Source organism: Strix aluco, chromosome 8 (genome assembly GCF_031877795.1).
Source record: "Strix aluco isolate bStrAlu1 chromosome 8, bStrAlu1.hap1, whole genome shotgun sequence".
In the NCBI taxonomy this organism is placed as follows: domain Eukaryota; kingdom Metazoa; phylum Chordata; class Aves; order Strigiformes; family Strigidae; genus Strix; species Strix aluco.
The window spans coordinates 6,480,455-6,507,514 of NC_133938.1; the positions used below are offsets into that span (position 1 = coordinate 6,480,455).

The 27,060-nt window shown below is 39.8% G+C and overlaps 2 protein-coding genes across 3 annotated transcripts in view; both read left to right on the forward strand.

The window, feature by feature from the left end:
* The window catches only part of YIPF1 (Yip1 domain family member 1), a 370,444-nt gene that overhangs the window by 117,227 nt on the left and 226,157 nt on the right, over positions 1–27,060 (forward strand). The window lies entirely within an intron of this gene.
* Positions 1–27,060, forward strand: part of GLIS1 (GLIS family zinc finger 1) — a 206,110-nt gene that overhangs the window by 81,004 nt on the left and 98,046 nt on the right. For both annotated transcript variants that reach the window (XM_074833182.1, XM_074833183.1), the window contains exons 2-3: positions 13,423–13,621; positions 19,943–21,044. In XM_074833182.1, the coding sequence (XP_074689283.1) occupies positions 13,423–13,621; positions 19,943–21,044 (1,301 nt within the window). The remainder of the gene's footprint in view (positions 1–13,422; positions 13,622–19,942; positions 21,045–27,060) is intronic.

Consider the following 27,060-nt stretch of genomic DNA (forward strand, 5'->3'; position numbering starts at 1 on the left):
CTTGTCCAAGAAAAAAGATAAAATAATACAGATGAGATTTAACTGCTGGGTCCGACTGCTGTTGTGCTGCTCCCTTGCTGGCTCATAGTGAAGGAAGCATGTCCTTGCTACCATCTACAAAGAACAGGATCTGATAGTGTAAAATGTGGAGAGAAAAAAGATTGCATAAAGTACAGGAAAAGGTTTGGTGGAGACAGTTCAGAAGAGAGACGGAGGGAAGAGATCAGAGCTCTGGATAACATGATTTATGAGAAAAAAACTGAAATAATGAGGTCTGTGTAACACTGGCAAAAGATGATTGAGTGGAGGCAGCCTTCAAAGACATAAAAGGTTGCTATGGAGGGCAAGAGAACGAACTCTTCTCCATGTCCAGTTTGGACAGGACAATATGTAACAGACTAAGTTGCGCTAAGGGGATTTAAGTTAGACATTAAGAAAAAATTTCTACGTCAAGTGAAACAACTGAATAGGTTGCTGGGAATGATGGGGAATTGCTGGAGGGTGTAAAGGACAGATTGGCCAAACACCCCCTTAAATTTGTGATTATGCTGTAGGGACACAGGATAGACTAAATCACTTCCTGAAGACTCTTTCAGCCCTGTTTTCTGTGAATGCGTGATTTGTGCATCAGAGTAAAGGGCTACTCATGATTACAACGACACTTAAGTATTTGTTTGTTCACCGGAATATCCAGCTTGACGTCATCACTGAGATAGCTTATTCTCATGACTTGTGTGGAAAGTGCAGACCCAGTTTACAGAAGGATGTAGAAGGCAGCAATACTAAATAAAAGTAGCGTTGCCATAAATATACTTCCTAATCCATAGCATCACTGGAAGATTCTCAGAGGGCTTTTAGCAGGAGCTAAACTTCTAATTGTTGTTTATTCAGTGTTCATGTAAGCCAGCACCATTCAGTGAGAACATTTTCCCTTTCTGTAGCAGCCCTTGTATTCTAATCTTTCTGCGTCATCCTATCTCTTTTTCTTCTTTGTGCCTTTACCTCTTCACAGCAGATTCCACATTCATACCTTATCCCCACAGTCTGCTAAAAAAACCCCACAGCAGAACAGGTAATGGTGAGGGTGGCATGTGGGTTACCACCAGAATCTGACTTTCTGAAGAGATTGATACAGTCAAATGTTCAGTCCTCCCAGCTGTTTTGAAGTTGCCCCATTTTGGATAGACACCTGAACTAGTTATATTTAAGTCACAGGGGAGAGTTTTTCTTCTTACTGTGTTACGTGGCATATAGATATTTGTTGCACCAGTAACTCATATGTTTGACACTGTCCTTCAGTAGACTGTTCTTACTGGTGATAACATTAAGGTGTATGTTTAACATGCACTGCATATATCTACAATCCTAAGACTGCAATTATAGACAACTGCTATTCTCATTGTATAAAGTTAGGGAGAAGTGCACTCTGCTGTGGAGAGCCTGCAAGAGGCCCATTCACTGGCAGCGAGTGCAGAAGGGTAAATTCTACTTAAATAGAATTAGTCCCAAGCATAGTTCTGGTAAAATAGAAAATGACATTGCAAATCACTTGGTGTTAAATATATTTCAAATCAAGCCTTGAAATAACGCCAAAATCCTGGCAGAAAGAAATGTCAAACAATGAAAACAGCAAATGAGAAGTAGCAGGGGTAAGCTGTTGCTCTTTTCAGCATATACTGGAGAAACTGTTTGTTTGTCTTGAATTTTCTTTCTGGCAGTGTTAATTCTAAGCTGCAAAGAAGCCATTACTGTATTAGGTATCAAGTGTTAAATGATCAAGAAGACTGTGTAGGTGAAATGCTTGCCTGTTTGTGGTAGCAATTTGAGTTTTTATTGTAAAAAATTTTACGCAAGAGCACAGAGGTTGATAGGGGATGTCAGTTATTTGGTAAGTGTGCGAGATCTGCAGTGAGTCTAGATGGAGGTTGTGTATGTGAAGATGTCTCCTTTTTAATAAGAGAATGGAGAAACTAATGCAAGTTGCATTAGGAGAATGTGTAGTCTTCAGCAGTCAAATGCCTTTTCACTGTAGTTTTTCATCACTCTCATATATAAAGAACCAGGAAAAAATGTCTGGAAGAAGCTCCTATAACAGGTGAGCTTGGAGCAAAGATACCAGTAGAGTGGAGAGACTTAGGAAACCTCTCATAGGAAGGGAGCTTAATTTGCACTTTTTGGAGGGCCAGCAAATGGAAGAGAACCCAGAGCTGGAAGCTGATGTGGAGTGCAGGTTTACTAGCTCCCCACCGTTGTCTTCCCTTTATGTGTTGGAGCATTGCCATCACATAGCAACATGGAAAGTTCTTTCTAGACTCCCAATGCATTTTGATTCCTATTATGAGTAATTTTCTGTCTCCTTTGACTATGAGTAAACTGGTTTCCAAATATATGCATCAGAATTAGGTCCTTAAGACTAGCATCTGCATCCCACCAGACCTTTTCCTCCATCTACCTTGCCTTGAAAAGAACCGAATGCTTTTTAGTTACCAGCTTCCCCCTTTCTTTACTGTTTCTGCATAACTCTTGTGTGATCTACAGTGATTCTGTCATTGTAGCAGTTAACTTCTATGGCTTTTACTGACTTGGTGACACTTCCACGCTTCTAACTCTTTGAGCCCAACATCTTGGTGGAAATAATTTTTGTTGTGCTCTGTTGTAAGTATGGGTGGTGGTTTTTTTCCGTTTTTAATATATATAGTGTACTGCTGAGCCAGGCAGACATAAAATTCCTTCTTGGGACATAGAGACATATATGTTTACACAAGACATATGCAAGGTGCCATATGGCAAAACCCCAGCTTTCATTCTCTGCACATCCTTGTGTTTCAAATGTTTGGGAGAGCATATACCCCTGTGGAGTCTTTACATGGTCTGCTGGCTACAACTTCCATGGAAAAGAGAGATTAAATGGACTAAGTAAAATACAGGGGAGTGGAGATCTGGGAGTTTAAAAGTTCAGGGTTTAATAAGTAAATGCCAAAGCCATAACCCACATGCGGTTCATAGTAGGCATGCTCTGACTATTAGTGAATTAAATGACTTAGAGGAAAAAACCAAAAGGAATAGATTTTCTCAAATTGTGCATGTATGGAAAGATCCTGTCTTCTCAATGGAGTCATATCATTGATGATGAAAGCATGTTTACAATAGGAACCATTCAAGTACCCTCATCACAAAAGCATGAACTTCTGTCTTGAAAGATTCACTCTGGAGTTCTTTTAACCTACTGGCCCTGTCTAACTACAGGCTGCTGTGAAAACCCCAGTGGTGTCCATTTAGAGCCACAAAAAAGACAAACCAAGGGGGACAAGGGTAGGTGAGTGTGTACGTATCCCTAAACAGTGTTGTCTTATCCCTTACACCAGTATGCACAATGGCATTTATTCAGGGGGTGTGGATCAATCCGTCCTGGTTCAGCTGGTCCCTGGGAGCGCAGGTTGTTGATCAATCTGATGTGTGAAAGCAGAGAGTTTAAATGAGATAGACTGACAGCAGCTTCTGTATGTTAATTAATGTGTATTGCTCACATTGAAAAATACAGTTGTCTGGTACCCAGGTAGTGTGACCAACTTCAGCTAGAGTTAAAACTGGTGCATCTAAATAGTACAACAGATTTGGTAGAGCCAGCTTTGTACAGCACGGCAGCAGTCTTGCATCTATGGCATCCTGGAACGTGTACTGGAAGGTGAGGCACAAGTTGGAGAGGGTTAAAGATGGCAGTGGAAGAGAGGGTTTCAAACTGAGCTTAGAAATGAAAGGGAAATGGAGATGAGTGGAGAAGTGGGAAAGGAGAATGGGGCCTGTGGATGTATTTGTGTCTCCTTTGAACATGTTTACTCATAAGGTGACAGAGGCACTCCTGTTCTCCTGTGTTTGGCAGGACAAGGAGAATCATAACAATATATCCTACCTATCAGAAATACTTAGAATTAAACCTATTCCAAACATGGTCGTCTTAAAAAAAGAAAAAAGAAATACATCGAATTTCATTACATTGAGCTTATATTCTCCAAGTGCCCATTAGGAGGGTTTTAGGATTTCCTTTTAATTAAAATGATGTTTGTTGAGCTTAATATTTTCCTAAAACATTTATTTTAATGTCTTTTCCCCCTGTTACTAAAATCCAAGCTGTGAGGAAGGATAACTGACCACAAAAAAGGCCAGATGTGCTGAGAACAATATTTTTCAGATTGCCTGGCAACAGGCAAAAGGTGATTCCAAGCTGAGGAGACTCTGTAAGGATGAATGTAATGACAAGACCTGTGTTTCATCAGGCTGCAAAAAGGTTTTGTCCTGATTTCCACAAAAGAGAGAAATGGTCATTTTCAGTCTGCTCGCAGCTCTGTTTGGGGACAGCAGGTCAGGGGAGGTGATTCTCTCCCTCTACTCCACTCTCGTCAGACCCCACCTGCAGTGCTGTGCCCAGCTCCGGGGGCACCAACATCAGAAGGACACGGACCTGCTCGAGCGGGGCCAGAGGAGGCCACGACAGTGATCAGGGGGCTGGAGCACCTCCCCTGTGAGGGCAGGCTGAGAGAGTTGGGGGTGTTCAGCTGGAGAAGAGAAGGCTCCAGGGAGACCTTAGAGCGGCCTCCCAGTACTTAAAGGGGCTACAGGAAAGATGGGGAGGGACTCTTTAACAGGGAATGTAGGACAAGGGGTAATAGTTTTAAACTGGAAGAGGGTAGATTTAGATTAGATAAAAGGAAGAAATTCTTTCCTGTGAAGGTGGTGAGACACTGGCACAGGTTGCCCGGAGAAGCTGTGGCTGCCCCCTCCCTGGAAGGGTTCAAGGCCAGGCTGGACGGGGCTTTGGGCAACCTGGGCTAGTGGAAGGTGTCCCTGCCCAGGGCAGGGGGTTGGAACTAGATTGTCTTTAAGGTCCCTTCCAACCCAAACCGTTCTGTGATTCTGTGATAATTTAAAGGTCTGAGATCCAAATAGGAAGGCAAGAATGTTGGGTTCCCAACCTGAGTGTAGTGAAAGACTCCTTGTGATAGTAGACAGTTATTTTATTTCTCTGACAATCTATTCACTGTTGCCTAAAATGGTTATATTCTTACACATCTAGAGGCTAACTGAGAACATCAACTAAGGCTGTGAAGTCACTGGAACCTAAGCACATGGCATCCGTTTTCCTGAATCTCAGCCATACTTGCTAACTTCAAAAAGTGTTGCGAAGGTCTCTGATGGAAATCTAAACTACATAACATTGCAAGCCGTTTTAGCAGTGAAAGATGTACTGTATTGTTACTGCATTCTTAGCCTGCCTGTTGGACTCCAAGATTACCATTAAAATATTAAAAAGTCAAATATGGGAGCAATATCTATCCACATGCTCGAAGGTGAAAAGGTTACAGATCTCTAAACTACTGAAATGTTTTCAAATTGTTTTAAGTTAGACTGATATAAAATTAACCACGCTTCTTTATTTGGTAATGCCAACCCTACTCATTCACTCTTTTAAAATACTGTGTGTAGTCTGCAAAAGAAATTCCACAGAACAGAAATAAAATGCAATCCAAATAACTTGTTTTAAAAATAAATTGAACATGAAATAACAAATATAGATGTAGCCAACTCTTAGGGTCCAGAATTTACTAGAAAGACACACATGGATTATATTTATCTTTCACAAGTTTTTAAGATTGATACTCCACAATTTATTTCACTAGCTGGGTTGTTTTAGTTTATAAGAGTTTTCTTAGCCCTTCTGTCTTCACTCATACATCAATGTGAAAGTAAAGAAGTAAGTATTTCTGTTACAGGATTTTATAGGATGGTTTGAAAAACTTGGAGGAAAGAGATCCTTCTTTTTTATTATAATCTTATTGAATGTTGTTGGTTTTAACCCTTATCTTTTATGGATTCAGGTATCTATTTTCAAATAGGCAGAGGATCTGCCACCTCTGTTTTGATACACAAATGTAGGACAACTTGGGTCTTCACTTGACTCTCACTATACAGTATGGTCTGCTCTGTAATAAAGAATCTTTTGGTTCTCACTTACTGTGTTTTTATTAAGATAATATGCAAGCATTATAAAAAAATGAAGCCAAGTCTCTTACCAGCTGTATGAAGCAGGCTTTAAAATGTGAACAGGTTGTAACTGGTACAGAGATCTAGGGTGAACCTGGACTGTGGTGTGAGCTGCTTTGTTCATCTTTGAGATAGGAACTCTTGAATGCAGCAGTGAAAATTCAGTGCTGTTATTGTTAACCACCTCAGTCCTCAGGTAAGGACAAACAGCAACAAAAGAGACTTTGAGATCTCTGTCTTGATGCTTTGGAGAAACAATTGTTGCCTTCCTTTGCCAGTCTAAATGAACCAAAGGAGCTGTGCGTGACACGTAGGAGCTGTGCGTGAAAGTCAATATGCTTGACTCCATGGGCTGCCCAATAGGCTTGAAGAACTGCACAATTATATTTGAACATTTTAGTAACTTTTCTGTGTAACATTGATTTTGTTTGATAGTCACTATCTATGTAGTTGTTTCCTCAGCCTCATGTTCAGATCCTGCATTTGCTACCTGTACATCACAGAAGACTCAGATAATTCATGAAACAAGGAAGGAATTGTACACCTTAATGATTGCTCTGGGGCTATTCAGCTCTAAGGGGTTTCTTGCCTCCTTCTATCCCAGGATAAAAACATAGTGGCGCACACTTTTGATACTACACAGAGATGAAATCAAAACACAGAAAATCCCAAAATATACAGGATAAAACAGCATGTAATAAAAAGATATTTTTCAAAGATTTGTGAGAGTATACGTGTACCTACATGAAGAGTCATAGTCACACCATCTGGGACCACATCATGTTTGTGTGATTTAAAAAAGGTCATCTTTTATAGTCAAATGTTATTGGAAGTCTTATACTGAATTAGAAATTATTGCAAAGGTCCCTTAAAGTGCAGAACCTTCCTCTTCCAAGTGGTGAGAAGCCCAAATGCCTAGTGGTTGTGTACCAGACAGTGCAAATGACTGTAAATATGTCCGTAAAAGATCTCAACATTCCCTCTTTGGGGTCTCCAGACCAAGATCGGTGTTTAGGATATCTTGTTATGAAAAGGATATCTTAGGATATCTTGTAAGAAAGTATGTGTTTAGGATATCTTGTTATGAGCTTGAAGGTCTAAGTGAAAATAATAATATTACATTTGGGTAAGGTCTGCTTAAGGCTATAATGCCATACATGGCTAATCACACCAGCCTACTTCTAAAGTGTTTTTCCTTCTCTTAAGAGGTGTGCATAATAGAAAAATTTAGACCCAAACTTATATCCCTTCTAATAGTGGTCCACTGAAACTAAAGGAGAAACCATATATTTTCACAAGGCATAGGAAACTGTCTTCACGATCACACAGTTGGACTTGCCTTGGTAGGAGGTGTAAGAACAACTATAGTATCTATTTTCTGGCCTTTATGCTACTTTTCTGTCCCTCAGGCTTGGTGTTGTAGGAATAAGACAAGCCCTCCAGTTCACAATAGAGAATGGCATAACAGGCATGAAATACTTTGGGAAAACATTGATTTTGTTGTTGAAAATGTTGAAATTGCTGTATGTTCATGAATCGTTTTGAAGATTCTGTGTTTTGAAGCGTTCAATTCATTCATTAGAGCCTTCAAGCAGCCAGCACAGTGCTGTGCATCTCTCTTGATGCTTTTAAATTCCTGACCGTGTAGGAGTTGCGGCAGTCACTCCAGCCATACAGTAATGGAGATTATTCAGCGCTAGTTATGTGGAATGGATTGCTGAGTATGGGTACAGTACCTTCCCTATGATAGATAGTTTTGCTGTTTTGGCACCTTTTGAGTTAATAATTTTCTCTCCGCAGAGGGCTTTGATGGCCTCTTCCAGCATGGATGATTTTCACTTGTTTGAGAAAATCTGGTACTGTTTGGTCTTTCACTCGTCTCACGTGACTCATCCAGCTGCCAGTAACAGCGTTCCATTTCTCAGTGTTGTCGTGGTAAATTTTGGACATCGCATCCAAACAAAACCAAGAATGGCAAATTTTTTTAAAAAAATAAGTAATTAGAGAATGAAGCAGTAAGAAAAAAAAGCAAATGACCTAGTTTGGTCTTTGCCGCAAAACCCACAATGCTCAGGGGATATCTAAGTATGTTAGGCAAATATTTCAAATCTATCTCTATTTTGAATGTGAGTCATTTCAGTTATACATCGTTTCAGTTATTTGTTCATTGGCCTTAATTAGGTAAACTCCAAAGCGCTGCAACATGTGTTTATTGTTGAATAATTATCCATTTGGTAAGTTTTGCTCATATCTATCTACAGCCTTAATAGCTAATTTTATCAGTAAGAGTGAAGCCTTCCTGCATGGTAAACAAGATGTTCCCCAGGGAAGAAAGCGAGTTATTGCCCTTTAGTAGGGTTGTTTTAAATGTTGATCTCATTGTTACACAGACAGGTTTCCCTTTATGTGAGGTAGTGCTCTGTCTTCCTCTAAGAGAATTTACCCCCAGCAAGAAATGTAGGGCTGACTGCAGATCCTGACCAGTGTGAGGTGTGTAGCCCCGTCACAATCAATGGGACCAATTCTCACATGACTTAATCTGGCATAAATCAAGAAGAAACTCCCCCAAAGTCAGTTACCCCAGAATGAAAGAAGCAAGATGTCCAAAATTGAACTAACTTGATTACTCATATGGAAGGAATTGCCTGATTGCAGTCTTTGCACACCACTGTATCAACCTCTTCTGTTCCCTTCATGAGCATTTAAATGTAAAAATATAAATCAAAAATGCAGGACAGAAGAAGAGAAAAACAAAAGTTACCTTGATGGATTCCACTTCCATGAGATCCTTCTGGAAACCATTCTGCTTTTATTAGATTTGCTCTCTGTAAATTAGGATTAGTTTTTTATATGGATTTATGAAATAGCTATGGTTCTACTGAAAGCAGGGTGAACCCTTTGGAATAAGGTAGGGAGTATGTGCTCTTTTCATCTGTTATTGGTAAGTTACAGTATGTAGGTTAAAGGCCCCTCGATACCAGTGAAAGAGGAGATCTAATTCCAGACATGGAAAATGCTTAAATCTTGTGTATGCCAGCCAGTGATATTAACATTGTATAAAACAGCCAGTTGTCAAAAGGCCAGATTCTGTTCTCAGTTACATGGGTGTAAACCAGACCTTTTTTCCTTTTTTTCAGAGGCAATGAATTTGCTTCCACATGTGCTTGAACAGTTGAACATAGACTCTAATTGTCTGTGTTCAGAGACACTCTCTCAGTTCTTCTTTTAGTTGCTGCAGGGGGGTGGGGGGGTGGAAGTGAGCGCTGGTGTTGTTCCTTGTCTGTCATTGTTCCAACTCCCATGTGGTGGGCACATTTCAGAGGGCTTTGATGCAAGTGTGACTTCACTCAAGGCACTGTTGTGCAAGAAATTTTTAGCTATTGTTAATAAATCTATAAGGTACTTTTTGAAGGCAAATGTATGATGCATTGGCTGAAACACACATAATTTCATGGATTTAGCATTAAGTGTTCTGTTCCTTTGCAGGGAGAGAATGTATTTTCTGATTTGACAGCTACAAGAGAAGATAATAATTTTTGACAGCACAGGGATAATGTTCATGTTATTCTAGGAAATCTCCATCTTCACACAAATAGGTATCAGTGTGTGCTACAGTTGGTATTGCTGAACTTTGAGTGGAAGCTTCAAGTTTCTGTGTTTTGATAATATGATAAAATTGATAAAATGCATATTTAGAAAGCCCTAATGAATTTCAGACTTGTATCATTTGGGGAATGAAAGAAAGAAAGTGTTTTTATTACGGGTCCAGTATAAACCAGAACATTTTAAAAGCATCCACAGTATTTTGGAGGGAAGATAAGTCTTGAACATATTCCAGGTAACATTGCTGATGGAAAAACTGTGAATTGGGTATTGTAGGTATGACTGATTTGCCAACTTCTCTCGGTGATATGGCCTTTAAAAGTGTATAGAACTTATTTCACCAGTGTTCAGCAGTCTATTTAGATACCCTTTTCATTGTGATTCTTGTATGTATATTAACCACCACAAGTCTGATTATAGAGTCTTGCTAAGGTAGATATTGAAGTGAGTTAAATTATGATGGAATAAAGCCAGAATAGGAATGGAATAAAGCCTGATGGAGCTGTGGACTCCAGGGGATATAATGATAATTTATGACATGATTACAAGCAGGGCAAAGCTAATGGTCGCAGACACCCACTATAAGCTGAAAGGCATCCAAAGTGATCTTCTTAACTGCTTAGATCCAAAACCAACAAATAGAGCTGACTGCCCTGCACAGGCCAAAAGATGCTACATTTCTGTACAGCTTCTTAGTACCTTCAGGGTCATTCAGAACAATCACGGAGTGTTGGTGAATTCAGGTCTCTGAATATAGACCTGAAATAACTAGAACATATGTATCAATTACCATGAAGAAGGTTAATGTCCCCCTTCATATAGTTTAAATACAAACTTGTTTCTCTTTAAAAATCTCATGTATCATTCCTAAAACTCTTACGTGGGCTTTTTGTTTGTATAAAATGCTGGACTACACTTCCTAAGACGTGCCTTGGTATTGTGTTTGAGCTCTGTAGGAAAAAGCCGGTATTGTTTTTCCAATTTTAAAGATTCTGACTTCTTAAAAAAATAAAAATCAAATAAATAAATGGTCAAGAAATGTAATGTATCAGCCAAACACTGAAAACAGGGAATTCTATTCTGGAAATGTCACAATAATGCCTCATGAGACTTGTAATTTGGGTGTCACATGTACCCACTCTTTTCTATGGGTCTGGATGCTTGCCTGGACTACGTCTTCATCTGCCATGGTCTTCCCTGTTACAATGGTGCCGTGGAGCATGATGGGGAGGCTGTGGAGCCCAGCCAGTGGAGGAGAATGGACTTTTGTGCTGTGATCCCTTTCACAAATTCTCCAGTTACCATAGACTTTTTCTGCTTTCCCCAGTCACCTGTTTCTTCTCATTTATACTCACCAAAACCCTGAACGTGATTCTCATCACTTTCAAAGCATTCAGTGACTGTAATTATAGAGGACCACAGCAGCTCAGGCGCTCCCACTTGCCTTCCGTTTGCTATAGGATTAGCAGCTGTCCATAAGAGGAAATGGAGGTTTGTGTATGTTAAGGGTGCCTTTGCTCTGAGGAGCTGTGCTGAAGCAATAATTGATTAAAATGATCACAACCTCTGGTAGGGACTTCATAAATGCTGTAACAAAACTGCAGCAATTGCAAAACTTAATGAGTACAATTTTACTTACCCTTATATCATGAAAATATCATTAACTAGATACTGCGATATCGGCTTAATTATGTAATATTATACCTATATAATATAGATGTAAAACCTGTATAATATAGGTGTAAAACTCAGTAGAGACTGAGTGATGAATTGATTTAGGGCAGTCCTGCAGAGAATGACTTGGTGATACTGGTGGATGAAGGATTGGATATTGCAGTGTGCACTTGAGGCCCAGAAAGCCAATGGTATCTTGGGCTGCCTAAAAAGAAGTGTTGCCAGCAGGTTGAAGGAGGTGATTCTCCCCCTCTACACTCTCATGACATCCCCACCTGGACTACTGCATCCAGCTCTGTGGCCCACATTACAAGAAGAACTTGGACCTGTTAGAGTGAGTCCAGAGGAGAAAAATAGTCAGAGGGCTGGAGCATCTCCCCTGTGAGGACAGGCTGAGAGAGTTGTTCAGCCTGGAGAAGAGAAGGCTCCAGGGAGACCTTACTGCGGCCTTTTAATATGTAAAGCAGGCTCATAAGAAAGATGGAGAAAGATGAATTCCAAACCATTTTATGATTCTATATCAGTATCTACCTGCTCTGGATAATACCACAAATTATAGTGTTGAAATGGTAGGAGTTGTGCTGTCAATGGCAGGCCCAGTGTTGGTTTCAGTAGAAGAAGGACCAGACATGAGAACAGTGTAAAGTAGGTTATTGTGATGAAGATATTTGTAAGTCCTACGGCTACTCAGAGGGATTCATTTCACTCAACTGCAGCTGTCTAAAAGTTAGGTACTCAGTTTAAGTTACTTGTTTAGGCACCTTCTATAGTCAAGGAGAAGAGGAAAGCATGTCCTGAAGTTGCATGAGCCCATCCTAAACACCCATTTTAGGATGGCTGAACAACATAGACAGGCATTGTCTGGGTAGTGATGAATCATACCTTGTAACACCTTAGTAAAAGACAGACCTTGATGCTTGTGAGGATCAGTGATCTGCATGAAACTGAGTGCAGGCTTTGTCTTTTCTGTCACTTTGAATGCAGAGTGTGTTTTCCTCCTCAGTGTGCAACACTCAACGCCTCCATAGAGAATGAACTAACTACAATGCAGTCTAGCTCTATAGCACCCATCACCGTGAGTGTTGGGTACAAGGGTGAAGTAGTTACTCTCTGGGCTCTGTATGAAAACGACAGAAATATGCTTGCCATTAGTATCTGACACCATTAAGTTTTGTCTCCATGAAGAAAACAGATTAGAGGGAGATCTACTATTTTAAAAGCATGATTCATATACAATAGTGAAAATGATGGTAAATGGCTGTTGTGACTTTTTTAACTAGCCTCTGAAAGCTAAATTTCTTCCAAATACTTTTATACATGCTTATCTATGTGTATTTGACTAGTTCAGTAGAGGTAAAGAACCCAACTAATATCCTTTAAAGTAAATGGAATTGCTAGAATTTGACCAATGCAATCTGAATTCTCAATTCCCCCTTTGTCCTGTCTTTTTAGCTAGATTATCATTTGTGGTGATATATATATATATTTCTGAAGAATATTGCTATGACTAGTCTATTTTTCCAAGTCTGGTAAAATGTAATATTCACCAGAGTAGAATATATTATTATTAGCATTTATAATAATAGCTTACTTGGAAAATACAGTTAAATGTATACGTCGAAACAAAATTAGTTACATTTTTTCACACTGTTGACCTGACAGTAAAGTAGAAACATGCCCATCTAAAGTCATGATCACAGAGATAATCGTCTGCAAAGAAAAACTTGACTTACGTCACTGTTTTCAGAGAGCTCCTCTCCCTGAAAAAAAAGGGACTCTGAAACATCCCTCTCCAAAATCTAACACGGGCAAGACTTTACCGTAAAAATACAGAGAAAGAAAGGAAGCTATCAAACTAAGTTTTTTTGAGTTAGATTATGAAGTGTAAAATAGCCACAAAACTTAAAATGAGAAATAACCATAGTTCATCGATCCAAATTCCTTTGCAATTAATTTTTGCTTCCTTGTGAAACCTTTCATTTCCACTGCCATGTCATTTGCAAGAATTTTGCAAGGAGATCCAAACTGAGTGTACAAAGTAATAGTGAGTGTAGAGGGTTCTTAGTCAAAGGCTTATGGTTTTGTTCTGTTTTTGTTTTTTGACAGTGAATGGTGGCTACAATCATTGTAATTTGATCTCCGAGAAGAAGAACATGATGGACATGGAGATGACAAGTAGCTCAGTACCTGTCTGCAGACAAGGTCTGTTCATCCACACAGGAAACTCACTTATGCGAGACCACCCACTGTCCTGTGAGAGACTGCTTCACGTTGGTCAGCTGAACTTGACACACTCTGATATAAGGTATCACTGCAGGTTTTATCGGTTGATATACTTCGCTTTTCTGGAGTGATTCTTTGTCAGAACTATTTCCCAGTAGCATCTGTGGGTGCTACATTTGGAAGAGTATTTTTGGCTTTTACTTCATTTTGGAAGTCCTTTGCATGGTGATTTAACTGCACTGCTCGTTTGCAGGTTCGCACTGCAGGGACATGCACGTGTGCAGAGACAACTGTCCAAGGCAGTGCCAGAAAGAGTCACTGTATATGCAGCTGCAGCCCTCTGAGTTGACGTTTAAATACAGCTTCTCTGTGGGGGCTCTTCCAGCATGCTCAAAAGTCAATGAGAGTTTTGCTAGGGGCTTAAGTAGGGTCAGACTTGCCTCCTCTGTTCCTCCACCCTCCACCCCAATGCCATGTTGTTTCCAAATTGCAGCCTGGAAGGCAGGGATGATACTTACTCCCAAACCAATGTCTCCCATATGGCAATTTGGCATGCCACCATCAAACCTACAGGAAGCCAATGCCACTTTTATTTCTACAGCATTTCCTTTAATGAAGTATTTTCAATGTTCCCATACAGCCACATCCTTGGTATTTGCTTTTAAGGCCGTAATGTGAAAATTTGGTCTCTGGTTTTGATATATACACTGTAGTTGGATATGCTATGAACAGAATCTCTATTTAAACATTTGCTATAAATTAATTATATGAAAACACAGAACTCCATTATTTTTTTGTTGTTGTTACAAATTTAACATTACCAGATTTTAAACAAGTACCCTAAACAGACATCCATTGTGAATAGAAGCCTGCTACAAATTAAAATCTGTCCATCTATTTTAATTACACTGCTTTTTGGCAGGGGATATAATACGGAATAATCTTGACCTTTTTGAAGAGCTGTAGAAAAGAAAAAACCTCAATAAAGTTGCAGCCTTTATCTTAGATACTTGGAATAATTGGCACTCTGTGCATGGAGCTATCAAGCCCAAATTTCCATAATCACAAAAAGAGGAAATATGGCCTATAGCTTGGTCTTGAAAATCTCACTGTTTCTGATTTTATTATACATATTTATGTCTTGTTTCCCCTTTTCCATTTACTAGTGGGGTAAGAACATCTGTGTTTTCAGGAGGAGGAGGCACAGCAATATGGCAAGCAAGTGGAAAGAGGGTTTTTTTTTGTTTGTTTGTTCAAAAAAGACAAATAATGTCCATATAACAAAATATTCTGCTATCACTACAAAGATTTCTGAATGCTATTGCAGCTGTATGTAAGTCTGCTCCCTCCTAGCTTCTTTATGGCTCAATGTGGGACTGACAGTTATCAACCTTTTTGTATTCTGTCAGTGAGGACAATTATGAAACAAAGATAATTAGGGCAGGAGCAAACAAAAGGAGGAAGAGAGTGCTCTGCTTAGATCTTTTTGAACCTTTTTGTAAAATCTATAATGAGGAAATGACAGATACCTGCATACCGGGGATCACAGTACCCACCCTCAGAAATATGAACCCCTTCCAGCCCCCATTTGGAAGAGGATTCCCAGAACAACATAAAGGATTGTCTGCTGCATAACATGAGAAAGTAGCAGGTGATAGGACTGATTCTCTCCCCTTTGCTTTGTGGCATGGTCTAAAGCCTTGAGGCTCGACTGCTTCTAAGCAGAATATCTTGAAGGAGATATATCTTGAAGAGATACATCTTGGAGAGTATCTTGAAGGACCCTTCCATTCCTTTACAGGTTGTCTGTGTGTCCCACTGGGCATGCTCTGCTTGTACGTCCACCTGGCTAATACTGCTTTTCTCTGCATGTGATTTGCAAGGTAAAGCTAATGCCCAGCTCTGCACTATGGGCCTAATAGACAGTGTCTAATTTTATCACCGTGCTACTCACATATGGTACAGACAAAACCTTGGCATGGACAGCAGTTGGGACGATTTCTGTTCATGGTGTTTGTAATGCTGAAGGTTCTGGACAAGCAAGTATCAGAAAATATGGTCTTTCCCTCAAGATCTGCAAACAGGAGAATGTAACTGAGGTGGGGGTGAATGCCCATCAAGTTTCAGTGAAGTCAATGGGGGCCAAGGGTGCTCTGTGCCTCCCCAGATTTCAGGCTTCATTAGATGAGAAGAATCAAAATAGATGAGGGACGTAGGGCTGGAGTGGACAGATGTCTGAGCACACAGGAGTTAGGACAAACTATCTGGTTGTTCTGTCCAGCTCTAGTGACCAGAATGGAAATAAAGGGAGATACAAATACAAACAATCTCTCTGGGTTGAGCTTTGAACAACTCTGCATTTCTAGGATATGTGATGTCCGAGGAAAACCCAAACAAACCAGAGGGCACCTCCCCTAGCAATCCAAAATCTCCCTCAGGATTTGGGGTTATGATTGGCTTTGTCCTTTTTTTCCCTCAGTGCACTGAAACTGGTTATCCCCTTCAGCTTCTCCCTGAATCACTTTCTTTTGGAAACTGTATACTAGGGATGACTGCCTTAATCCAAGAATCATGATTCCTCTTCTTCCTGGCCCCTTTTCCCCACTCAGTTAATAGCTTTTAAGTTGTGCAACATAATTGCTACTACATGCTATCGGTGAATGCAATGTGTGTGGCTCTGGAAAAGTCCTAATACCTTCTTTACCACAATTGGAGTCAGCACACAGCTAACGTTGGCCTTTTGTCAAATAATCCATTATCAGACACAGCAAACCCGCCCACACTGTGCTCAGTGCTTGGCATATAAAACCCAGGGAAGACATCAGAGCAGTCAGATAGTGTTGCAAAGGGTCCCTGGATGCGCAGCAGAACAATCCCCTCCAGCTTCTTAAAACTGTCAGTTATCACTGATTGCACATTTACAGTGGCAATTGAAGGCATGTATGTTTTGTAAATAATCTGGAGATTTCAGACACAGTCATCTTTTCCTTTGAGGGCAGTTGGGAACTGCAGCACTTCTGGCGTGGTGCTACTGGCCTCGTGCTCTGGCTCCAATTACCACGTAAGGGAGTCTCTTTGGAAACGCTGCCTTAGTGTCCTCTGAGAGGCTGCTGTTACTCTTCAAAGGCCTTATGCTCAGCTTTCACGTGCTTAAGCAGCAATTCTGTTGCCTCAGACTGTCCATCCCTGGTTACATGAATGCTCCCTGGGAAGAGAGGTTTGTGGGGTTTATTCTGCTGCTGACCCTGCTCCCTTCCAGGGTTGCTCATCTGGAGGCCCCCCAGAGCTGCTCATACTGATCTGCATGTCCACGCAGTGCTCTTTACACTGTCCCGCTATCCTTTGTCCCTCTTGCCCTCTTCTTGGCTGTTTGTTTCGTATGCATTTATATTTCGCTACTGTCCAGAGATTCTGAAATCCTTACAACCAGCACTGCCTGTGTGTACCAGGCCTGGAATCTGATCCCTGGTTGTAACAGCAAGCTGCCATTACAGGAGCAAATAGTCAATGGGTATAAGAGGAGCTACCCAGCAAGTTGAATGCCAGACACCTTGTGTCTCTCTCATATCAGTTTTGTTTCTGTGCCCATTCTCTCCCCAGCCCCCAGGACTCAGAGGAACGAGCAGTGCTTTCCCGACAACAGTGATGGCAAAATTCTGCCAGGAATACAGAAAGTTTGCATTAATGCAACCTTGACATTAAGTACCCCAACACTCAAACACTGGGAAGTTGAAAGAATGCCAGATTCTCCCAGCAGTTAACTAACACAGGGTATATAATATAATGTATTTAAATGTACAGTACTACAGAGGAAGCTGTAGCTCCCAGAAAAGACTTGCTTATGATCTGCACAAGCAGCCCATGCTTATCATTATGGAGGCAGAGCATAGATAAGACACGGCTGTGGCAATGGGGAGCATGAATTCAGTGCCTTCATCTCATTTGCTTTTGAAATAAGGTATTTCAGCTTGCCATTTTGTTCAAAACTCCTCTCTTTTGGTTATCACTCATTCTGCACTGCAGCATCACAGCAATACAGTCCTGACTCTGAGTAAGGTCTTGTGCTGGAAATGCAGATTGATGTTGCTGGGAGTTTTGGGAACCTAATGTTTCTTAGGACAGGGATATTTGTATCCATCCTGCAGGTACTCTGAACTAATTCCAGCTTGAACTCCTCACACGGATTTCTGGCGAGATGGGAGCTTTACATAAAGCTTAATAATATGACACCAATTATCACAGGCTGAAACGTAAGGCTTGGGTTAGCTTTATATGATATAAGAAATGTGTTGTGTCTACTTTAGCCCGAGGCTTTGGGACCACTGAACTATGATACAAACCGAATTATTTAGAATAGTTCTCGTACAGAAGAAACTAAGTAATAGGAAATATTGTGCCTGGCATGGTATGCTGTAAAACCTTTCTCAGAACGAATTTAAAACAGCACACTTTCTACTGAGTAACGAAGCTACATGCAAGCAGGGCAGGGTTTCCCAAACATGTGCAATAAAAGGTTTTTACATATGCTTATGCCACATATTTTACAGACATATGGTTCTGTAAATGTTAAAAAATAATGTATGAATACTGTTGGGTTTGGGATTTTTTTTTAAATTTGCCATCTGCAAAACCAGGTGCTTTAAGTTTACCCTGAGACTAACTGTAAACCTAAAGGGAGAGATTATAACTAATGGTTTATGGAAACCTCTAAAATTTTTAAATGTACTCTTTTTAAATTTCTGGTGGCAAATGTAAGATCTGATTGTTCTATAGCGATGAACTGTGGGGAATTTCACTTCTCTCATGACCTTAAAGGGTTTTTTTATATCAAGCCCTACTGGCTCCAAACTGTTGGAGCTTAGAAACCTGTCACAAGTGAATGCAGCGTTGCCAGTTGTGTGTCTCAGACAGGTGTCATTTTTTGACAACCTTAATTTCATGGGAAGGAAGTATTTTTGAAGGTTTTTGTTGCTGTTTTGTTTCTTCTAATTGGTAGTTCTTTGAGAGCTGTTACCAAGGAGGTGTTAGAAGTCATTCCAGTTTCCCGTCTTAGTGGTGGATTAATGAAAATAATAGTGATAAAGTCATCTAAGTTGTAAAATAAATGCAGTTTATTCAGCAGCTTTGCAGTTTAATGTATGTATATGTCCAAAATACCTTATGCATATGTGTTTCATGCTTTAAAATGTGTCAGATTTGTCTTAGCTGCGGTGTCACATACAAGTTGCCAAATGGCCAGGTTTTCTTCAGCTTTTGTGATGCTAGCATCAAAAAAGCATAAAATTCATTTAAGTGGAACATGTCAGCATAAGAGCCATGGAGAACCTCTCTGGAGGGTTTATTAGTTAAGGTACAGCTTTCCTGCACACAGATGTACTGTTTCCTCTTCTCAGTCTGGCACATCACTGCATTATTAAGCCATAGGTTAAACCCTCTCATGCTTTAGGGATATGTAAGGAACACCCTCTGGTCCCAAGAAAAAACACACAGTTGGGTCATCCACATTAAATATTTATAGCTGAGATAAAATATTTTATTTTAAGGCATAAACCAATTGCTAACTGCTTGGAAGAAAATGTTAGGAGGAAACGTTTCCTAAATGCAGTGTTTTTCTGAAATGCCTGTGTTCTGCTTCCTCAGTGATTGGATTCAGCACACATCAAAAAAGATTGAAAATCACTTCTGCAGAACAATCTTCTTTTGATTTGCAGACCCATGTAGACTTTAATATGAAAGATGAAAATGGGAATATGTAGACTGCCAGTTTAAATCTTCCGGTTGTGAACTTTTCTTGGTTATCTTTTATAGACCTCTTAGAAGTAAATACTCAGCTGATCTCTCATTGACTCTGGACCACTGGTTGAAAGCAAGCCTTTCTTTCTTTGTATTGCTTTTTTCCCCATTGATCTTGCTCCTTTTTTAATATAGCGAAGGAAAGCATCTCTCTGACATGTAAGCAAAGCTCAGCTAGCCTTTTTTGATTTGTGTGAACAAGAATGCCAAGGCATTTTCCCAGCGTGCTCTGAGGAAAATGCCAATATTTGAATAATTCAGAAATGCCCAAAGCTCTCAAACTTCATTCTCAGCTATTGTTTTGCCCGATCTATTATGCATTGAAAACCTAGATTGTGATTGATGAACAGCCCGTAGCAGTGGAGGGGAGATTGTCTGTTCTGCGCGTAACCCACTGTGTAAAAGTAATCCTGTGTAAAACGATGCTGCCTTTACAAGGGTTGCAGAGAAAGCATTGCAGAATTTTTTTGGTGTAATTGCTGCTTTAGACAGGCAACATTCAGCAGAGAGCAAGTGCTTCCGTTCTCCAGGGCTTAACAAATGTTGTGTCTTGTACAAGAATCATAAATCCTGTGGCATTTAGTGATGCTTAATGAAAACTGTATTACAGGTCACCCAGGTTTCAAGACTCAGTAGATTCTGCTGCTCCATGCCTGAATGGAAGTCACTCGGCTCAGCACATTAAACAAGAATGCCCTAGTGATTATAAAGTTCTGTCTGAGGCTTCCACACATAGGAGGATTACGGAGGGGATGGAGCTGAGAGCCTCTGGTAGTCTGCATCCTGAAATAGACCTAATGAATAATAGCTTTACAAATTCACTTTCATCCTACTTGTTTAATAATGAACATAGCTCCTCCCTGGGTCCTTTGTCACTTGGCACCCCTCAGCACTCGGCCAGGCTACAAACAAGCAACCTGAAGAAGAGATGCATCTCTGTTGTGCCGTCTTCAGCTGAAGGAATTGATATTACAGCTATCATCCGCACATCACAGACGTCACTGGTCACCTGTGTGAATGGACTGCGAACTAATTCAGCTGGCATTTCCTCTCATCCTGTGGAGATCAGTCATCACAGTGCTCAAAAATCCTCTCGGCCCCAGTCTTGCTCTCAGCCTGGAAACCCTTGCAGTATTCCCTCCCCTCCAGCATGTCTTGTACCTATTTCTGCTGAATGTGACAGAGGTGACTGTGAGCAGATACAAATGCAGCAAGTCGAGGAGAATGGAAGCCTCAGCCTTATGATGAATGGTACTAGCATTCCTCATCAAAACACCTCGCACAGCACCCAGAAGGTGAGTTTCTTGAAACAAGAACCGGCTGACGATTATTCCTCCACCGCTGATCTTTTTCGACATCATCAAGGGCTGCCTCCCCCTTACCATCTGCACCAGCAGCTAAGCCAGACTCAAGGGACACTGCCTCACTTACACGCCTCTATGTCTCCAAAGTCCCTTCAGCCCAGCGATGGGGATGAACAGGACCTCAGCAATGGCAAACAGGTCTGCCAGTGGATTGACTGCAGTGCCACTTACGACCAACAAGACGAACTTGTCAGACACATAGAGAAGACTCACATTGACCAGCGGAAAGGAGAGGACTTCACTTGCTTTTGGGCAGGCTGTGTCCGCCGATATAAACCCTTCAATGCTCGTTACAAACTGCTGATTCATATGAGGGTTCATTCTGGAGAAAAACCAAACAAGTGCATGGTAAGTCTGGAATATATTTGTTTGAATAGAAACATACTACTCTGCTCTCTTTCTTGCTCTCTCTTCAATCTTATTCTAATATAATTGTGCTTTCCTGTAACTTAGTCTGCAGCAGACTAAAGGGTAATTGGAGAAAACCTTAATCTAGAAGGAAATGTTTGAGTAAGAAATACTGTAGTTCTTGGAAAAGGGATTCAGTTTCCTTATATGAGAGCTTAACTTCTAATACAGTGCTTTATTTTTTTTAATATTCATTAAAGCATTAATAAAGTGATGATCAAAGCACGCAGCAGTCATTTAACGTAAAACAAAGTCACTGAGCCTCGGGTGACATTTTTAATCAAGAAATATAAAACACATCTAATGAAATTCTTTTCATTCCTTCAGCGGAACAATAACCCATAGAGCTGTGAGTGCAAAAGTTTCAAATGGTAGTTTAGAAAAGAAAAAGAAACTTGTTAAGGATTTTGACAGTTAAAAGAATAAAAGGAATATCTTTAATTACATTTTCAAAGGTTGTTAGGGGCTTTTTTAATTTGCAAAACAGAGCTTTAAAAATAAGTAAAAACCATTGTTCTCTTCTGATCAAGAAGATGTAAACAACATCACTGTTCCAAAAAGAGGATCTTGGGAATAACACCATCTCTGCATCTGCCCACCATGATGACAATATGGCCAAACTAAAATAAAAGTTAATGACTTCCATTAAGCTTTCCACATGTTTGAAACAACAATGATATAAGACCCTGACTGAAACAGATGAAGCAAAACAAGTTTGACATAAGCTTCCAAATTGGGCCATGAAATTTGGAAAGTCTTATTTGTAACACCCACATGCGCACGCGTGTGCATGCATGCACATACGCGCACGCACACACACACACAAAGAAGTACAAACAAAGGAAATGGTTATGTCAGCAGGTTGTGGTTCTTGATAGGCAGAATTTTCTACTATATGTCTATTTTATTGTTTTGATCAGAGAATGATATAATGGAAAATGCTTTAAGAAAGTTAGATCAAGACAAACTTTTCCATGGCAAGCTGCAGCTTTCTATGGAGGAATAGGAAAGACTATTTATATAGAAAGCTTACTTTTTTTCATTTGTTCAAGAAAAAGCTTGCTGGCCTGCAATGGTCGTGAAAGGAAGAAGGAACAAAACAACGGTATTCAAAATGTTTTACAGAGAAAAATTTTCTCTGCAAGTGGTCATCCTGATCATCTTTTTACTTCTATTGGATAAATGAAAAACATTACCTTAATGTCTGCACTGATCAACAGGTATTCCCTAAAATAATACTGGAAACAACGCAGGTATTTAGAGAACACCATCAAGTTGTCCAAGATAAAATGGAAACACTCAAAGACTTACCTGTTTCTTTTTCCTTTGAGAGAAAGAACTGACTTGCTCCTTTCCAGAAGTAGCTTAGTCACAATTTGTAAAAGTACAAAGGAATTAACTTCCTATGCATATCTTTTATTTGGTCATAAATCATCAAAGAATAATGCAAGTTAGTTGCTTCTCTCCAAACAAAAGCATAAGTAAGCTGTGAAACCTTATTTATAGATTTTATTTTAGCCTACTTTTTGTTTTTAGTGTTTTTTATCATCTGCAATGAGATCAGTCTTCTTCCCACTTTTATCTCACAGTTTTAAAAAGAAATACTTAAAACGTGAAACCCTGATTAGCTTTACTATGATGCTGAAAGATGTAGTTGACTCCATGCGTAGGGGAACTTTTGTCTTTTTCTGCAAAATGCATATTTGACAGGTATTGTATAGCAGATTTCTAATGTTACATTCCCATTCCTACAGGAAACTGGATAAACCAGAAATGTTAAATCATGCAATGTCTTAGCAAATGCTAAAAATTTCCTACTTTTAATTGTGTTCATCTGCATTAAAGAACCAGCTTTTGATAACATCTCAAGGTTTAACTTTGTGAATAGATTGGAAAAACCTTTGCATCTGATATTGCAGACAGCCTTCATGGCACATGTATATAGCCTTGGCATGTAAACTACATAAAGATCTGTTTTATTTGAGCAGATATTGTCGTTGTTCCCATACATGGAATGGCCCAATCAGAATTAGGAGCTTTACATGACACAACTTGCAGTTAACTCTTCTGTTCCCAGAATAGGAGTCTTCCACTGTCAGCAGTGGTATCCACGTATTAGATGTTACAACCTGGAATCCTGTGTGGAGTAAAGCTGGATCCAAGTGAGCACATCAAAAATATGTCTTCTCTGCAAATTTAGTTTTCTACCCTGGAAAGACCTTGGTCTAGCAGGGACAAGATTCAAAGCTGCAACACGGCTCCTTAAGGTTATTAATATCAAGTGGGGATTATTTGCCCAGCAAATTCCATTCCACTTTAAACAAGGGTTACTGTGCAGTGTTTCATTATGCAGTGATGTCATGTCATTTTAAATGATGGCTTTTCTTTTGATGTGGTAATAATTGTGCTGTTATTTCTGCAAATTAAGAAGGCGATTCAATCGCTGTCTATAGAGGTCTGAGATTTTGTTTCATTTTTGCTGTAGCCCTGTTAAAGTAACTTTACATCTCTTGGTATTTGTAGTGGAGATTTTCTTTCGCTGTTCACAATTACCCATTGTACTTTCTTTTTAAGCCCTTGATTTTGTTCCTCTCTGTAAGATTACTGGCTGACTAGGTATTGAACTGCTCAGGAGAAGCTAACAGTGAGCAGCACCCCGCCCTCATACATAAAAGTACTTTTCCATGTAAAATTATTAATTTCTTATGACAGGCTTTGCTACTATGTACTGTAATAGACAAAGGAATTTTGGAATTCAAGCTACTTGAGAACAGGAAATACATGAGACATTTTGATTGAAAAGTAAATGGTTCACTAAAACTGCAGTTAATCCTTTTATTATCTTTCCAACAGCAGTTTCCACAATACTTTCATGAGGTAAGCTTCCTTCAGTCCAACTGTAACACTCTCATCGTTACAGCTGGTTTAAATTTAGCTAGCCTGCTTCTTTCTTTACTACAGACAGTCAACAGGCAAAACAGTATCTGGTGTAGAGAACTACTGATGTTTTGGGTCCATATTCTGCTCACTGTGTTTCATTGCCAAAACCGGTACTATGAGTATTCTGTTTTCATATTCTGTTAAATATTCTAATTAAGTGGTGCCTTCTCATCATTGTGTCCCTCAGTTTGGTTTTTCCTTGGGCTCTGCAAGTAGTCTAAAGGAAACTACCTAATCTCTTTGCAATATCCTGTTATGTTTCATACTTAACTCATGTTATTTTAGTTTTATTAAATTTGGGGTTCATCTGCATTATAATCAAAAATATATCCAACAAAAATAATGATGCAATGCCTTTAAGACTTTAACTTCTGAAGATTAATTTCATGCTTTTTTAGATTTCATGTCCCAGACAATTGGAATTTTGATTGTCTGAGACAGCAAAAATTAGCAAGCTTAAATGGTTTTTATTTTAAAATAAAAAGTTTCTCATAGCTGCATCTTTTGCTGTCTTTCAGTTCTTCCAATACTTTGGTGGGTAGAACCCTGCTGATCTCCAGATATTGCATCCTCAGTTTAAGCTTCTGCTTGAAAATGTAAATACAGAGCTGCTCGTTCAGTTGTCTAGAATTGTTTGATTTGGACAAATCCATACTTGGCTTATTAGTTTACCCTCTTGCATTCTTGTGGCTTTGTAGAGTAGAAAATTAAGTTCCCATCACTGCATGAATATGTGCTCAGGGAACCTATGTTGCAGGCCTCCACAGACATGATCAAGGTAAATATATTTATCTTCATGTAATTTCTACATATGCAACTAGTTTTTATAGAAATGGGATATCATAATGTATGTGATATCCTTGAAAGAAGTTGGACAGTGATAATAACGTCTTTGTTAACGTCTCTAGTTCATGTACTTCAGAAGAAACAAATGCTTCTTGAGTATGTTCTTAGACCTGTCTGTCACATTGTGTTCTTGCCTACGTAGTTAAGACTTTGAAGCAGAATCTTTTTTTCTTGTATATATGCAATATATTCGGTTTGAGAATAGCCTTGATGCAATGATTTGTGTGCTGTATTGTACACAGTGAAATTCAGCACCTGTGCTGTTTGTAATCAGTTCTTTTGAATCCCTAAGGGTGAGACACTGTAGGTACTGCATTAAACATGGGGAAATTGAGACAAAGAGAAGTAACTTGCCTGAAGGCATCTTTAGGCAAGTCCAGCATTCCAGCGCAGATCCTGTGTTCAAATCACTACATCACACAAACTAACCATTTGCAATTTGCCTATGAAAGAGATTTTTATTTACGCAGATTACGCAAAACATAGTGGTCTGGCTGAACTTCCTGTTACTTTTACTGTACATCTCTGACACAGGTGGTTTGACATGTCATAAACCTGTGAAAACATTCCTCAGAAGGCTCGGCTACATTTGTAACACTTCATGGGCATCAACCCGGTTATTATGATTACAGGAGAAAGGGGCCTATTGAGCAGATTAGTATTATTGCTTCTGCTACTAAGGAAACCAATGTGGAATTTCTGTTCTCAGTAGATAGCAAGTATTATGCTGTCTGCGGTCAGTGGGGAGCATGTATCTAGCAACGCGTGGTGAGTAATGAGATCTCTACAGGCTACATCTACAGATGAGTCTAAGGGACAATCCTGCATCTGCAGGGAAAATAGGTCTGCATGCACCAGCTTACATGCTTTTGAGTTACTTCACCTAAACAATAAGTTTCCATGCCTGACTCGAGGGAATGTTGTGGAAGTCTGGAAAGTATTTTCAGCTTTTGGAGTGGAGGGTGTCATGCACTGATGCCAAAGGAGTGCTTTAAAAAAACAACAATAATATTAGCCTCACTTTCTTTTCTTTGAAGTCAATAGTAGGAAACATCCATTCTATCAAAGCTGCCTCACCAGAGATCTCTCTTTTATTAGGTCTCTGATGGCATTTCCCGGTACTGTCAAGGAACTGTAGCATTAAAAAGACTGATTAGAGAAGTAGACAGCAGTTCAGTGGTTTTGTGAAAATACAATGTTTGTTTGTTTACAAAAACCACTACAGATTACATGACAGTACAAACGAGTTTAAGCGTGCACCAGCACTGGAGGGCAGGCTGGCAAATGGCTGTAGGACTGGCACTGTGTCAGTTTGCCCAGTGGCAGCTGGTGAATTTGAACTCTTGTCTCTCCACAGGAAAGCTCCACACTAGCAAATCTGGCAGAGCAAAAGCTGGATAAATTACTGGGCCTAGATTCTGCTGTGGGTGGGATTGTCCCATGTTTCAGTAGAACAGAAATGCAAATCTGCAGTTTTTAGCGCAGACGCAATGGTATGGCGCAGTGGTCTGGTGCTTTAGGCCCTTGAGACCTGCCTGCTTGAGTTGAGCAGCAGAGAGAGTAGCTGCCAGGGTTTTCCCGGAGGGATTATCAGCTTCCCAATGCAGTCCTGGGATTGCTGACCTTCAGGACATTTTGTGAGGTGCATCTGCTTTATCAGATTGATAGAAAAAGGTGTAGGATGCTGGGCCAGATGGGCTTCTACTCTGACCAAGCAGGGCTGGCTGCCTTTCTTGTTATTTTCCAGCAGTTTGATATGGGTTAGGTCTGGCTGCCATGCTTTCAGGGTTTTTTTGTTCACATAAATCTAAATAAATACAAACGAAGTAAATATCCTACTAGAACTTTTCATTCCACAAGGTTTTATTTCATGTAACTTGATAAATCATTAAGTAATTTGGTACGTGGTTAAAACATAATTATCCTGAAGTTTTCCTGGCATATTTATACAGAGCTGGTCACTGTGTGTAGATATTGCTGGCCATTCAGTCTTTTAAGTAAGAAGCAAAGTGGGATAGTAACAGTAATATCACCACAACATAGGGGGTACTCACCCTATGAAACTCACTGCTATAGAATACACTGTAATTAATTGCCGCTATTATGGTTCTCACAGTGTTGGATAATTTCCACTAATAATACTTAGTATCTACTGCAGGTAAGGTGATAG